The following is a 15,763-nucleotide window of genomic DNA, read 5'->3' on the forward strand; positions in this document are numbered from 1 at the left end:
TGGAGGACACGTGCATCTGAGACAGCTCAGAACAGCCTCAAAAATCACATTTGTCTAAGAGAACAGTAGTTTGATCTGGCTTATTGGTTCCTAAATAACATTCAGAGTTTCTGCTTTTTAAAACAAGCAAGCAAACAAACACCGGACAACCAAAGAAGCTGGTATTGCTCCGTAACAGTTTAAACACTAAGATTGTAAATTTGGGTTGGTTTCTTTTTCTAAGTAGTACTATGTAAATCTGTCAGGGTCCACATTCTATCAGAAAATAGAGTCATTTAGAAAAAGGGCTTGCTGGATCAGAAACTAATGTAAACAAGGATCATGGATGAGACGGGCAAGAGTCAACAAACAACCAAGTTACAATTACAGGAGTACCTTAAGCATGTATTTCTCCGTGCTGCTTGGGTATATTTGCCCTGTAAATCTGGAAGGGCAGAAAAGATCATGATCATCTAACTCTGACTTCCTGCTAACACAGAGCATGAATTTTGCTTGGTGATTCCTACAGCAAGATAGGCATTTACAGTTAAACTACACCACCTACTCTTGATCTAGAAGTCCAACTGATAGAGAATGGATACAGAATTCACCCTTTATGAACCCACTCATAATGTTATTTCCTAGTGGAGGGAGGATAAGTATCAGGAGCTAAATATTTGCACCTTGTTCCTTTCTCTTACTTTTCAGCTCTCACTTTTGTCCGTTTCTCTTGCTGTCTGGGACCAACTGACTTGGGTTTAGAGAACAGTTTACAGCATTCCTAGAACTTAATTGTTTTTATGCATATATTACTACTATGTAGAAAATCTTAGCTCAAATTACTCCTACCAAAAGGAAAAAGCAGCTAACACCAGATTTCATTTGCATTTAAAAGACCTGGGTTTAAAGAAATTCTCTATTTGCCAAGTGCTTGCATGCCTCCCTTTTGTATGTCTTATGCACCTGTATGCCCCAGTGAAGGGAAGGGGCTGACTGGCAGACAGGCTGCGAACGTGATCCGGGAAGACACATCCTCCATCCGAGCAGAAAGCAGGGGTGCTTAAAGTCTGTAACCCACGCTAGAAGCCTTAATGCAAGCAAAATTCCCATTTGTTCAATGGAAGCTACTGATATTTCACAGCTATGCGGTAGACCTTGTAACTATCTTGAAAGACTGCAATGACTCCTACAACCGTTTTTGTTCTGAATAGGGCAGAATTTCACGTCCAGGGATGCAGCTTCAGAGGGACCTGCACGCCGGGTGGTGACATTCCTGCAGCCTTACTCCCTGCTGTGCTGCAGACAGACATCTGTCAAACTTTTGTCAGGAGACCTCATTCTCTTGGTGAATAAACTAGGAGAAAGCTTCTGAGCCACAGCACAAAGACAGAAAGGGAAATAGGTTTGTGCTTCTCCTGTCTGAAGGAGAGCTGGCCTTGTTTGAAGAGCATTTCAGTCCAATTCCAAAGCAAAACTTATGTTCAAACAGAAGGGTCCATTTATTTTAAAATACGTCTTACTGCATGAAAGGCCTTTTTGATGCACTTATATTTGTTTGGCACACTCAATGGCTGATTACTGCCTATGAAATACATTTCCATGTCTGAGGCTTCACTTTCATCCACACCCAACAGTTTTGTAGCCCAACAGTTTTAATCTGTGGATTTTTGTTTTGTTTTCTTGTAAAAAATAATTAACTTAACAAAAGAAGAAAAAGGACTTTAAATTGGCGAGCTGGAATATTTTTGGTTACAAATTCACTTTGAGATATCCAGCTGCTTAAAAAAAGTTATTACATTTACAACTGCAAATCAGGAGTCACAGACAAGCAGGACTGGCAGAGGTGCTGGGAAACCAGCTAGTCCATTCTCTGCCATGCACAATATCTATCACATCCATCTCATTTTCCCCTCAGCAATCAAATCGATTGTTTAATATTCTTTAATGTTTAGAAATTTGTTTCTTAATGTCTAATGTGTCTCTTGCTCTAAGGTAAGCCTTGACCTGTCCACAGAGGATGCAGAGAACTTCGTTCCCTCCCTTCTTGCAGCAATCTTTCACATGTTTGAAGACCTAACACGTGCCCTTTCCATTTTCTCCTCTCCAAGACTAAACTGGACATCCATCTGTCTTCAAAGCACATGCCTTGGGCACAGCATGAGGGCAGGTGCTGATGAGGGACAGGGCCACACAGGTCCAGCGACTTTAGCAGAGAAAACTCCATCTTTACCAGCTAATGAGGACTTCGCCTGATTTCTGGGGGCCTAATTGCACCTTACAGAAACTGCCTCAACAAGAGCAGCTGCTTTGTGAAGCTGCATTTGTACTCTAAAAGAGGTGCAACTAAAGAAATCTTTAAAAATTCCCATAAAGAATGTCTCCTCACATTCAAGACCCTGAACTCAGCTGCTCTGAAACCACAGCAATTCACTGCGAGGAAATTAACCAGCAAGCATAGTTAGATCCCTGGAGGTAGCACTTTATTCCAAAAGTAAACACCTTGTACAAATCCTCTTGCATGACAAGGACTGCTGCTTGTTCGCCACTGAATAAACCAAAGGCAGAGACATCCACATCACTGCTGCTGTGACCCGGCAGCCAGAGGACAGAGTGGGAGAAGAGGTACTCCAGGTTCCCCCCAGCTCCGTCACGGGCACAGCACCCTGCCTCCCCACGCTGAAGCTCCCCAGCATCAGAGACGGGGGACATGAATGTACTGCAAGTGGGCCCTGTCTGCCTGTGGTCAGGGCAGTGGAAGCACAGTGCTGCTACAGCTTCAGAGCAAGCATTTCACCTACTACAGGGAATTAGGGCTGCTGACTCTTTGATTTTAAAGTGTAACCCATGCCTCTGCCTCCCTCTCTCCCCATTCTTTCATCCTTTCCTCTCTACTCCAAGCAGTTCTGCTCTTTCCCACTCTGTGATAACTATCAGTGAATTGAGGTGGAGATGAGCTCACTGATCCTGTCCCTTCGGCTCTTCCCAGTCTCAGTCCTAGCTCCGGCGCGGCATTCCAGCACACTCCTCTGCTCCTGGCTGCAACAAGCTCAGCTACAGCCCCTCCACTCTCACCTGCCACCGGCACAGTCACGACAGCCAACCTGCCTCCTCCACCGCACGCAAAGAAAACAATCTCCAAATCCTTCTGAAGCGCACCTCTGCTGGGTGCACTGCCTGAAAAAAAATGCTCCTGGACATGAAGGATAGTCTCTGAAGAAAATCAAACCTCACATAACCAGAGAACCAAAGTGACAAGCAACCAGGTATTGGGGAATCTATTATAGCTGCAGCAACACTTATGTTTTACTTTCTCACATAATTCCTTCAAGATTAGTTTGAAGGCCATTAGTTTTGCTGCTTTACCACAGCCATTGTCACTTACGCAGAATTCAATCTAAAACTTTTCAGAGCCACAGAGAAAGCCCCTGACACTGGAGAATTACACTGCCTGCAAATGGCAGGTTTCTGTTCCACGCAGTTACCATATTATAGACTGCATCTCAGAGAAGTCACACTATAATCTACAGGCCAAGAGCAATGCTAATAAAACACTCCATAAAAAAACAATACCAGACAGCACTTCAAACAAGTTTATTAAGAAAAATACTACCACGTGGAAAGACAAATCCAGAGTCTTTACATGCAAAAGACTCCACTGGGTCTCCAGTGGAGACCAGTTTTCTGTCCTACACTAGTCTTCAGTTTTCTGTCCTGTGCTAGTAAGGTACAGAGGGAGAGCATCACCTGCACTTGCAGAGAAAGTGCAATCAGAGGTGTACACTTTTTAAAAGAATGAAATTAGGACTATAAAGAGATTTAAGCGTGAAGAAGTCACCAACCCAAGTTTTGCACCTAGATTTTGCAGGATACAGCAGCACAGAATCCCTTGCAATAAGAAGCCACCTAACCAGACACAGAAATACCAGCTTTGACAGCATCAGGATTTTCACTCTCTGATCTCTAATCTTACTGCATTCACCCAGGGCTTGATCTACCAGGCTGCAGATATCTCTGGAGACCCACAGCATCCCTAGGAAGTCAAGGGAATGTGACCGAGCTGAGAATAGGTCTGAACGGACTAGGTTTACCAGCAGTCCCACCAAAGTCAGTACAGTAACTGAATGAGTTCATCTAGGATGAGATCATCTAACAACTTGTGTTCACAAGACTAGCAGAGAAAAGGCTATCAATAACACTTCATCACTCTAATGTGATAACAAAAAGAACAGTTACAAGCAGGAAGAGATGCCTCTTCCCATCTCAGTCATTTCTACGAATCAGACATACTATGAAATTCCTTTAAAGCTACTGGCCAGTTTATAGACTCTCAGAACAGATTTTTATGTGTAGCCTATGATAAGCATGGGCAAATGTAACTGTATGCCCAGTAAACAGAACATCATATATGGAGGTTCCTGATGCCACTTAAGTACTGCACCTTTGATATGACTTAGAGAAGAACACCAAAAACCCCATTTGCTGTTCCTGCTCCCAGCGCACTCAGTGGCATCAGAGGAGCAAGGTCAGATCCACTCAGCTGAGAGGTGGTGACCCCTGGAAAGGAGCAGAGCAGAATGCGTAAGTGACCCTGCTTTGAGCAGGAGGCAGGCCTCCTGACCAACCTGAATTGTCCATTAGCCTATGATCCAAGCCACGTGGATGGACCTCCAAGCTGGTGGAGAAGAGCAACTCCAATGCAAAGTGAAGTGAGCAAACCTTGACAGCAAGTCATATAATTAAAACAATGTACAAGAATTAAGTAGGCCTTCAGCACTGGGCATCCAAAATCAGCAGGATGGCAAATGCACTGCAGTACCAAAACTGAGGGGAGCTTCTTCCTTCCTCATCCACGCTCAAGAGCAAGAGAAAATGGAAACTTATGCAAGAAAGCATTGGGACCTTCCTCTATCAGCAGAACATTGAAGTCAGGTAGCCAGCTTTGCAGACTACCATGTTCAACCTAGCCATCTTTCCTGCTTTTACCACTGTATTTCAGGCTCCTTCTTCTTGCCTGCAGTTCAACTTGCCCTTCGTCTTGCCCTCTTCTCCCAGGAAATTGCTGTAGGCCTTTAACACAGCTCAGCTTAATTGCAAGTCAAAAATACTGCATGTTGCACTGGCTTTTGTAAACAAAGCAAGGGCACTGCAAGCACAGGAGATGAATGGTCTCCAAGCCTAGCTCCACCAGAGTCCGCTTCCAATGTTTTTGCCAACTCGGAGACGATCTTTTCTATACAAACCCAATCAATAATAATAACAATTAGTACTTAGATAGTGCCTTCCAGATATCTGTCCTCACAACAGCCCTGTGAGGTAGGTTAAGTATTATTATCTCTACTTTATGACTGGGAAAACTGCTGCACAGAGCTGTGCGGAAACTTGCCCAGGACCATAGCATCACAACAGCAATTAAAACTCAGACACTGGTAACTCCCCATCTAATCCTCAATGCGCAGACCATGACAACAATTCTCTCACCACTAAATAATGCAACTAAAATACTCATAAAAATATTGCAGCTGTAGTAAGAACCCTTGCAGCATCATGGCTGAATGGCATGGCACATCAGAGCACGACACACTGCTTCCAGGTACTACGTAGGATTTGCCGAGGAACATGAAAGGAATCATGAATGCAGCTGCCCTTTTGTCACCTGTGCCTTCAGACAATCCCAGGCATTGGCTCAGATGGCAGCAAAACAATTCTGGCACGCTAACGAAAGCCAGCAGAAACACCTTAACTTCCTGCACATGGAAGAAAGTCTCACCTCCACCAGCACTGATTCCAATGGCCGGCTGACAAGCAGAAGATGAACTAGAAAAAAAACACAGCTTTGCTCCATAAATATTTAGGAGGGATTCAGAGAAACCTCCCAGACTACTGGGAAAAATACCTTTAATACTGGACCATACTAAGCTAAGCTCTTGAAGAGCCAAGCATGAACCGCACAAGCATCACAGAATTTCCTTCCCTCCCCACCAGGCGATCATCACGTTCCGGTTGGAATTGCTCAGCGTAAGCCTATCTGGACCACACATCATGCCAACAAGTAGGCAGGCAGCAGTTTCTGGAAATGGGATACTATCAATCGAATCCTATGAAATACAGCACCTCTTCTTCTCAGAGTGCAACACAATCCCAAGGACACAAGTTTAAATAGCCGGACTATCCACAAAGAGGAGAGGATGCCATTGTACAGTCTGCTTTGCAGGGCAGAAAAAAAGATGTCCCAGGTTATGGGAAAAAAAAGGAGAGGGGAAGGAAACAAAATATAAAAATATCCAGATGATATCCAAACAGGTTCAGTTTTCCACCCTTGTCCCTTCCCCCTCCCCCAGAAGGAGCCAGTCCTCTGCAACCAGAGGGCTGTGACACCCTGCAAAAGAGGTGGTAAATGTGGACGTACTTTAACAGTACTGAGATCCATGGGGTGTTTGATAATATCATGATAGTCATGTAATTCCAAGGCCTCTGCATCAACAGGCTTGTAAAAGGGCCATGCATAGGCTGCATGCTTCTTCGAGAGCATCTCCTTGAGAATGCTGTCACAGTACTTGAGGTGCTCAGAGAGTTTGCCCTTCTTCCCTGCATGCTGGGGGACCTCTCCGTCTTCAAGGTCTTTCTTTGGTGGTTTGATGGGCCGGCCGCCGCTCTCCCGTCGAGCGATGATTTTGGCCTGCTTGGGGTCTGAGAGGGGCGTGGGCGACTCGCTTCGGCTGGCAGTGATCGCAGAGGTGGTGGGGGTTGTCGTGTCCGCTTTCCGCTTCACTCCCTTTTTCTGAAACAGCAGATGGACAGGCCTCATGAGTACGTGCCCAGCTCTCGTGCTACGCTAGCAGAAACCCAGCACAATTCATCCTTATTTTTGAGATCTGCCTGTCCCCTGACAGAAAATACAATCACTTCACTGGGATAAATGGGACTTGTGACTAGACGCTTCAACACACAATTCAGTGACTACAACACGATGTATTACTACATGTCATCTGAGCCACAGTAACCAGCCATTTGCACATCTCCAACCCAACCCCAAACATGATGCAAAACGTGTTAGCTCTATGTATTTCACTGAGATTTAAACTAAGGACTCTTACCTCATGTTTGCCAAGGGAAAGGAGTGCGCCCAGTCGATTACTGCAGCTCAGCTGATGCATCGTGACTTAGTAAGTGTCAGTAACTTAACCACATGTCTGAGTCCCCAGTGGCAGGATCAGGCTATAAGTTCTGAACCAAAGCATATTAATCACCAAAGACCCATGAGCCCTCACTCCCTTGTATTTAGTGGGTGTGCTAAGGTAGATTGCTTATTATGGACAAGAGCAAGAATTTAATGATTTTGCCTTAAGCAAATAAAACCTCTCTCACATAAATTCAAACTGTGACTGTCCAGTCAGCTCTCTCTTGTGCTCCTATGAAGGATTTATTTCTCTGGAGAGAGAGAGAAAGGGGGAAAAAACGTTCCTTAGGGAAATCTAAGGGAAATCTTAAGTAAATCCCAAGCAGAATTACTTTTGCAGTGTGTATCTGGCAAACTCAATTTTGGCTTCATCCTTGAGTTTTAAAATTAAATTGATTCTCAGAAGCAAGTTATTTGGACAGAAACTGACGAATGACACAGGCTTCCGAGGAAGATCTGCAAGAAGATCTGACTTACAATTTCTCTAGTAATTCCCAAACTATAGGGTTAAATAAGCAAAACAATTCTGTGGCTCTGCTGGCCCATGTAACCTCACATCAGAGAACACCAATACCGTTGCAGGTAATTTCCCAGTTTAGGGAAAAAAAAAAAGCTTTCTCTGAGCTATGCTTTCATCATTTTTAAAGCAATACACAGCTTGCTAGGAAAATTCCAATTATTTAGAGCAATATTTTCATTTACCCATAAATTAACATAGTAAATAGCAAAACACCAATGGCAACTCCCAGAAAATTCCTCAGTAAGAAAGACAGAACTAATGCACCCAAAACCTGCAGGCAACATCAGTCTCCTCCAACTGGAGTGACAGGCTTGTCTTGAACTGGTTTATGGCAGAGAGGAACATTCCTAGTGCTGGAGGTCTGCAAACCTTAAAGGAATAGTCCCAGTGAAATAAGGAGGTTACAGAGGGAAGAGATGCTTTGGGCTATATGGTGCAAAATGGGGGAAACCTCCAACAGCCTTCTGGTTCATGGAGCATCAGCGCTGGCTAAGGCTATGGTCAGATGAGAGCTTGTAACTGAGTTGGAGCAATTACAGTTGACATCACATTAGCTGGGGTGCGGTGAAACTAGCAGAACTTTTCTCAACCCTCTCAAACTTGACAGCAAGCACTTGTCTGAGCACACACCCCAAAGGGACAACAATGGCAAGGACTTAAATGCGAAGAGAAGGAATGTACATAACCAGCAGTGAGGGGATGAAAATAAAGCACTGCTTAGCAATATTGCATTCTGAAGAGGAAGGGGTCAAGTTCTCCATTTACCTTGACTACCGGTGGCGTAGGAGGCACCACGGGCATTATCGGAGCAGCAGGCGGAGGGGGAGCAGCGGCGGGAGGGGCAGTGACAGGCGGGACATTAGCAGTGATGGTTGGCACAGGGGTGGCAGCAATGACGGGCGTCTGAGACACGGCTGGAGGGACGTTCTGGAACGGGGCCGGCGGGGAGACGGAAGACACGGCCACTGCTTGCTGCGCTCCTTTCAAACGACAAAATGAAAACGCACTGCAATGTACTGATGGTTACAAGTGCCGACAAGACATTGGGAACAAAGTGACACTGGTGCCGCTGGGCTGTGCAATCATGGGCTTGGCAAAAGGCTCCCAGTCCATGGCCACAGGAAGAGCACAAAAGACACAGTGTGATTTGGTGCTGTTACCCAGGGGTCAACAAAAAATGAGAAATCACTGACCTAAGTCCTCGTACCATGAGCTTTAGGCCAGCCACACGCAAGCAAAATACTTCAAGCTTTGCACATGGGGTGTGTTGCTCTGGGACAGTCTTCACCCCTCTTGTGCTCTCAGAGCAATCCTGCGCTCAGCGAAAGAGCAGGAGCTCAAGGAGAGGAAAAGGAAGGAGATGGCTCTTTTGGACAGCCGCTGTCCTGCACAGACCTCAATCTGGAGTGTGTTTACTATGCGTAACAAACGGTAACAACCACTCCCCTACTGCCAGCTAAACACCCAAGAGTCCAGAGCACTTCAGGTTTGCCGCAAGTTATACAACAAAAGAAACAGAGCTGGGAGTAGAGCCTCCTGATAGCCAGGCAAATGTCTCTTATGCTATACCTGCACTGTTAAAGAACTTGTGTAAAGTTAAGGGGGACAAAGCTAGTAACTAATAACCAAAGTAGCAATACTCCTCTATGTTTTTATAGCAACTTTTATCAAAGGATGCTGAAAAGACATATCATCACAAATTTCTCTGAGCTTGGATGAAGTTGTAGCTCCATTTGACACCTGAGAAGTGGGAAAACAAAGAGGAACAGTTGACTTTCCCAGAGCAACAATTAGACCTTGTTTACAGAAAAAAATTTGCAACAGTTTAATTCAGCCCACACAAGCTCCTTTATGAACTGTTTTACCATGCTTACAGACATTTTAGTCCTAAATCCATTTAAAATCAACTCTAGGTAAGCTGAACTAAACTTAGTTTCTACTGATATGCAATGGTCTACACAGCTTTTTGCAATGGCTTAATAAATCCTTTCTGTTGATCAAACTTTATTCTATGATGTTGCAATCTTGTGTGCAAAAGAAAAATGTTATATGGAGTTTAGGGGATTGGCAAGTTTTAAGTCCAAGTCTCTGCTGTGTCAGACTTCTGCCAGGACCTCGGGTGAGCTGTATAAACCCACGTCTGTAAAGGCATTCCAAGCTTTTATAGTCACTTGCAGCAGACTGGAATGTCTAACTAATTTGCGTCTTCTTGCCTTGGTTTCTTCTTTGCACACGAGAAGCAACAGCATTGCCCTCCCTCACTGAAGTGCTGCATGGGTGCATAAGTCACAGACGGTATGATGTTTGCATGACAAATGCAGAGTGGCCTTAAGACAGACAAGCCCTGAAACACTGGGTGAACATTATCTAGACATCTCGCACTTCCCTCCACTGCTTTAACCATTAGACTACATGCTCCCTTCCTAGCCTCTTCACCATTCGCAAAGCCAGGCAGCTTGAAAGGTGGGTCAGGTCTCTGCAACAGGCTCACAACAACAATTCCTGTCACTGGATTGGGTTAATACCTGCACTCTGTGTGCCTGCTGATGGCTTGCGACCTTTGCCTTTAGGAACTGGGGGTAATAATTCGACTTCCTCCTGAGGCATCTGGGCCACCTTCTGCAGAAATATCTTCTCCAGGGCTTGGGCCATGAGGACGATGTCATCTGTGGGCTGCAGAAAGAAGAATACAAGCCCATGCTGTATCATCCACGTATCAGAAGCAGAGAGGTTCAAGATCAGGTTTTGAAATCCCCAATGACACTGCCCTTCAAATAAATGATGGTATCCAAGCTCCAACAATAAACAGACTGGCTCTTCTCCCTCTTTGCATGCTACCCTCCTGCTCTTCTATTCTGGTCTAGCATGCAATAATTACAGTCTGTAAGTACTGTAAGCTGCATTCAGAGAGTTATCAGCACTTCCAGTAGGAGCCTGATGACTAGCATCCTGTGCATCAGCATGGAAGCAGCAAACTGGAACAGATGAGCTGTCCTCCTCTGCTTACCACCAGGTCCAAGGGAAGAGCGTAAACACATACTCTGTGGCTCAAACTAATTAATTTGTTTATTATTGTTCTCCAGTATGGGTCAATGATGACAAACCATTGTAGAAAACATAATACAAAGAATACGGGCTTTTAACAACCTAACAAAACAGCAAACAAGCCAAACTCAAAATAATAATAAACAATCTAAAGGTGCGCAAGTACAGACAAGACATAGGCAGAGAACAGTTATACTTCCTGAACCGCTCTCTGCTGCTAAGAGATACTATTTACTGCTAGACAGCCAGTGTAACATACAGCACTAATACCCCACATAACACCTGCAAGGCACTGCACAAACTTTAGCTCATCTTAAAGAATTCCTAACTGGAAATAAAAGGAGTAAAAACTTGCTACATAACCCAAAGCAGAAATCTACCTATAATTAAAAGGCACATTTGCCATTTTAAGTAGTCTGGGGGAAGAAAGACACAGCACAAAGACAGCTTTGTGCTTTTCAAGTAATGTGGTTGCAATTAGTGGCATTTCAAATCCTTGCAAGGAGGGCCCGGAGCACGGCGGAGCTGGCCCTGTTCAAAACCTGCACTGTAGCAGTCGTGGGTCTTTTCTAGGCAGTGCCCCAGCTAAGCGCTTGTCTGGGCTCTTTACCTTGTTATAAATGTAACAATTTGTAAACATGGTGTTGAAATCCTGCATACATTCACTGGCACTCCAGTAATAGTTATGTTCCAGGCGCTTCTTGATCGTCCCCATGTCCATGGGGTTTTTTATTATTTTGTGATAATCCTGTTGGAGAAACAGGAAAGACGTTACATCTCCTGATATGTGGAGAGTGTTGTTCACATCTCCTTCTAGTCCCAGCTTTCTCCTCATTCCCCCTCCCAAAAAACACATCCCCAAATTTTTATGGAAATCGCAAATATCTCTGCTTTCATTTATTTTCTAATTTGTAGCCTTTTAGTCTATCATTATCATGTACTTGACTACAAAGCACAAGAACTCCTTCCACAACCACCAACCTTCCACAGCTCCCCCAATACATGCTCAAACACACACTTAGCTACTTGGACATTACCAGCTTTTTATAAATACAGCTGGACTGGGAAGGCACTAAGAGTAATGTGGAGGAAAACATGCTTTCTGCGCAGCTCCTCCTGGAAGCTGTTTGCAGCCTTGATACCCCTTAGGAGGCTGTCGGTGCCATTTTGGATTGTGCCGCAGCCTGGAAGAGTGCCACACTTGACAGCTAGGCTGACACTGCAGCGATGCGCTTCGTGCTCGCGTGGGACCAGAAGTCAGGGCAGCAGGGTCAGCGCTAGCTTTGGCAGGGTGTTCAGTTTAACGGTGGACTGGCTGCAATCTGGAAAACAGGATTTCTGCCTCCCTTCTTAAAAGACTGCCTCTGGCACTTACAGAAGTTTATCAGTGCCAGCACTGGCTAAGACTGCGCTAGAAGTTTCAGTCTCTCTCTTAAGAGCATTTCAGCCCTTAAAAGGCTTCCACATGTTAACCCAGTTTCTCTCTGGGCTGGTCTCAAGCATCTGTAGAGCCTACGATTAGCCTGGAGACGCTCTAGGCATGCAAGGTGATACGCTGTAATTTTGTCATTCTGGAGAAAATCAGCAAGCCCTCCTGCTGCACGTGCACACAAAGCCACGCACAGCCACCGGCCACTCTCTGAGCCCAACCCTCAAGCACGACCCAAGACACCAATATTTCCAGGCAAGGCACGCTAGGGCAGAAAAGGCAATCCTGCTGGCTACTGGGCTTGTGCAGATTTAGGCCACACGTTAAAAACAACTATTCTTCCAACTGATTCCTCCTTTAACTGGTAACTTGCCCTAAAACCACCTCAAAATGCCTCACTGAGAAACTAAATCCACAAAAAGACAACACAAAGGAGCACAGACCTAGAGAAACATTATACAGGTGTTAAGGGTTTTACTCTCTTGACTAGCACTTTAAAGAGTACCCATCAACAACATTACAGAGTTCAAAAGACTCCTGATCTAGTCCATAAAATTGGGTTATAACCTGTGGTAACTGGAGCTCTCTTGACCTTACATCGCAGAACCATGCTCCCTCGAATCCTACATGCAACCCTCTTGCTCAAAGCAGCCAGAGTTAATTTGCAATGGGCTGCCCGGCTGAGCAGACAGCAGGGTGGATGGGGGGTGGTGTCTGTATTTAAGTGAAGCAGGTGGGTAGGGGTATGCCTCCACAGCTGAGTTTTTACACCTACAGGACCCCTTTGAAGATGTGAAGAGTGTGTGGCTCTGTTCCCTGGAAGAAAGCAGCTTAGTAAACTTTGATCATTTACGAATAACCAGGCTCTATCTTGTACTATCTGGTTTGACAGAGACAGGGTATATATCATCAGGCATAGGAAGCAGATGGGTAAATGCAACTGTTCTGTTATTTCTACTTCCAGTACAGCACTTGAAAATATCTAGCTCCAAAGTATCCTTGGTGATTAGCTTCTCCCGTCTTCCTCAACACTGAAGTCAGTGGCAAATCCAGGAAAGCCTATCAGAAATACAAGTTACATTGAGCCCAATGCCAAATGCTCAGAAGAGCATGGACTTCAAGGCTCTCACTCAAATCGGACAGAGGTGGGATAAGGGGTGAAGACACGTAAAAATAACCAGAGATAAGCCACAAACAAAGCACTGTGCTAAGACAGCTTGCTTGCGTGCTCTTCTCTTCCCGCACTAAGTGAGAAGTAGTTTTTTCCTTCAGAAACCTGCACCTCTCCAGCTCTGAAAGACATCATCCTCTAATTCACCAAGTCTAAGAGCATTCAAGGAAATCCCCAAGAGCAACCTAACCATTCTGATCCAGTGATCAGAAAACTGATTCACCAGCACAAAGCTTTCTAAGAACAGAATACCAAGCAGAAGATGATAGATACATACCGGCAAATTCAATTTAATTGCATCAACAGGTTGGTAGAAAGGCCAAGCAAACTGATGCTTCCACAAGGTCTTTACCACAACATTTTGCATATATTGCAATTGGTTGGTCTTCCGGCCAGGCTTATTAGGATTAGTGACCTCCGGAGGCGGCGGATTCACAGGGCCCTGAGGAGCCTGGATTGCTGATGTGACTGTCGACATTTTCCTGCTCTTGCTCTCACTCGCTGTCACAGCAGCAGCAACTGGGAGATTTTCTTTCTTCCTTTATGCTCCCTGAATGGGACTGACATCCCATTTCCAGGGTCCAACCATACAACCTAGATCAAATGAGAGGAAGAGGACAATGTGTAAATACAGATACTTACTTGAAGTAGGCATGTTCAATCAACAGCAGAAGTGCCTTAACTCAGGCTCTTTACCCCATCTGCTTCGTTCCCTTATAACACACTTTATCTTGATGATGTGCACAGTTCAAGACCCAAGAGACAGTGGAACAGCGATTCCCAAATTCAAAGCCTGCAGAGAGCCAGTAAGCTTCACAGGACTACTTCTTGATGTATCTGGCTCAGAGAGCACCTTTGTGCAAAGAAAACACATGGGGTAGCATAAGAACACTGTTAGGGAATATAGTTAGGATATAATGCAGAGATTCCCACAAATGAGCTGATCCAAACTAGTAAATCCATAGCTTGCAGCTCCATGTAAACTTAACTGCTTTGCCTCTAGACCCATGCTGGCTGGCACTGAGTCAGCTTACAAGTCTCTACACTGGTGCAATGGTTAGTCTAAAATCCCATAATCAAGAGCGGACAACACCTGTCAGAGGACCTCAATCCAGAGAAATAAAAGAAGAGGCAGAGGGAGGTGCTGTGAACAGCTGTGAATGAAAGGTGTCACCAGAAACATCCTAACTTGAAGTGATCTCCACTTTGAATCTTATAAACGTCTTACTATTACCCTTACTACACGTACCTGACTGGGCCCTCAGTTTTGTACGGAAGTCTCAGGATACAGGCTCAATAATAATTAATATTACACCTATATCCCATAACCTGGCTAAGAGAGCACTGTCACGTTCTCTCTCTTGAAGGCACATATGAAATACAGAAGAATAATACAAATTGCATTATTGTATTCTATTTTTTTCCCCAGCAAACTCCAGGGAAAAAAATGGTCTAATGTCACTGTATCTTGTATACCATATGGTAAACAGCTTTGCTATGTCATCTTCCATAAACATTTGATATTTCAATTCACATCAGGACTGCAGCTACTCTTCTCATGGCAAACAGACCACAGTCACTTTCTAGAGGCAAATTATTTCAAATATGTTCAGAAAACCACACAAATACTCTCACTGACATACGCTTCTTGGTTGCACAGAGAAACATGAGCAGAAACAGGAGATGCAGTAATACAGGAAGAAGGAGAGAGCATTAAGAAATCCTATGGGGCGAAAAAAAAAACAACTCTTCTTTGATACGTCCATAATCATCTCTACTGAATATCTGGACTAAATATAGAACATCAACTTACCCTTTAAGTTGCTGATTAGATGATGGCAAAAAGTAAACACATACCTAATTTGGGGGAATTTTACAAAAACAGATGTGTACAAACATAAACAGATCTGCAGCAGAGAGGGATGTTTAAATATCAGTCTTCTCAGGCTTGCCCAGGTAGCGGAGGCATTTGTATTCCGGACATCAGCTGCTGCCCCAGCAGCTCCGTAACTAAGAGAACGCTCCGGCACGCCAGTGATGTTGTGGCACAGGGAACTACACCGTAACACAGCCGGTGCTCCAGGTGCCGCAGCCGCTGGGTGCACCTTGCCGTGGACCAGTTTGGCTTGGCTCCCTGGCTCCAGAAACCAGATCTGGTTTATTTTTTGGGGGGTTAATTGTATAGTTAATTTTTTACAGTGCGTCTATGGAAAATGAAATTGTTAAAAACCTAAAACAAATCCGTGTGCTTATATGCGCAGGGAACAGACAAGACCAGTTATTGACTATGCCACCATCCATTCATTATATTCTAAGGATGTAGAAAAAGCAGAGATGACAGTAGGACTTTCCTGTACATGGCACAAGTATAGATCCAAAATCAGGCCTCTGGTCCCTATTCTTTGATAACTCAAGAGACCAGCTTAGTAGTTTAAAAAGGAC

At 44.6% G+C, this 15,763-nt stretch overlaps 1 protein-coding gene across 9 annotated transcripts in view; it reads right to left on the minus strand.

Moving 5' to 3' along the window:
- The window catches only part of BRD3 (bromodomain containing 3), a 37,722-nt gene that overhangs the window by 6,834 nt on the left and 15,125 nt on the right, over window positions 1–15,763 (minus strand). For 4 of the 9 annotated variants that reach the window (XR_012676795.1, XM_075170680.1, XM_075170676.1 and 1 more), the window contains 6 exons: window positions 13,599–13,915; window positions 11,332–11,469; window positions 10,202–10,349; window positions 8,442–8,656; window positions 7,941–8,045; window positions 6,386–6,757 (listed from right to left, as the gene is read on the minus strand). Coding sequence is in view for 8 of the 9 variants with exons in the window: in XM_075170680.1 (XP_075026781.1) it covers window positions 6,386–6,757; window positions 7,941–8,045; window positions 8,442–8,656; window positions 10,202–10,349; window positions 11,332–11,469; window positions 13,599–13,799 (1,179 nt within the window). In the remaining variant the exon portion in view is untranslated. Of the gene's footprint in view, window positions 1–6,385; window positions 6,758–7,940; window positions 8,046–8,441; window positions 8,657–10,201; window positions 10,350–11,331; window positions 11,470–13,598; window positions 13,916–14,017; window positions 14,175–15,763 lie in introns of all 9 variants that reach the window. The other 5 variants (XM_075170682.1, XM_075170679.1, XM_075170677.1 and 2 more) reach the window with 4 other exon arrangements.

The sequence above is a fragment of the Calonectris borealis genome, chromosome 21 (assembly GCF_964195595.1).
Source record: "Calonectris borealis chromosome 21, bCalBor7.hap1.2, whole genome shotgun sequence".
In the NCBI taxonomy this organism is placed as follows: domain Eukaryota; kingdom Metazoa; phylum Chordata; class Aves; order Procellariiformes; family Procellariidae; genus Calonectris; species Calonectris borealis.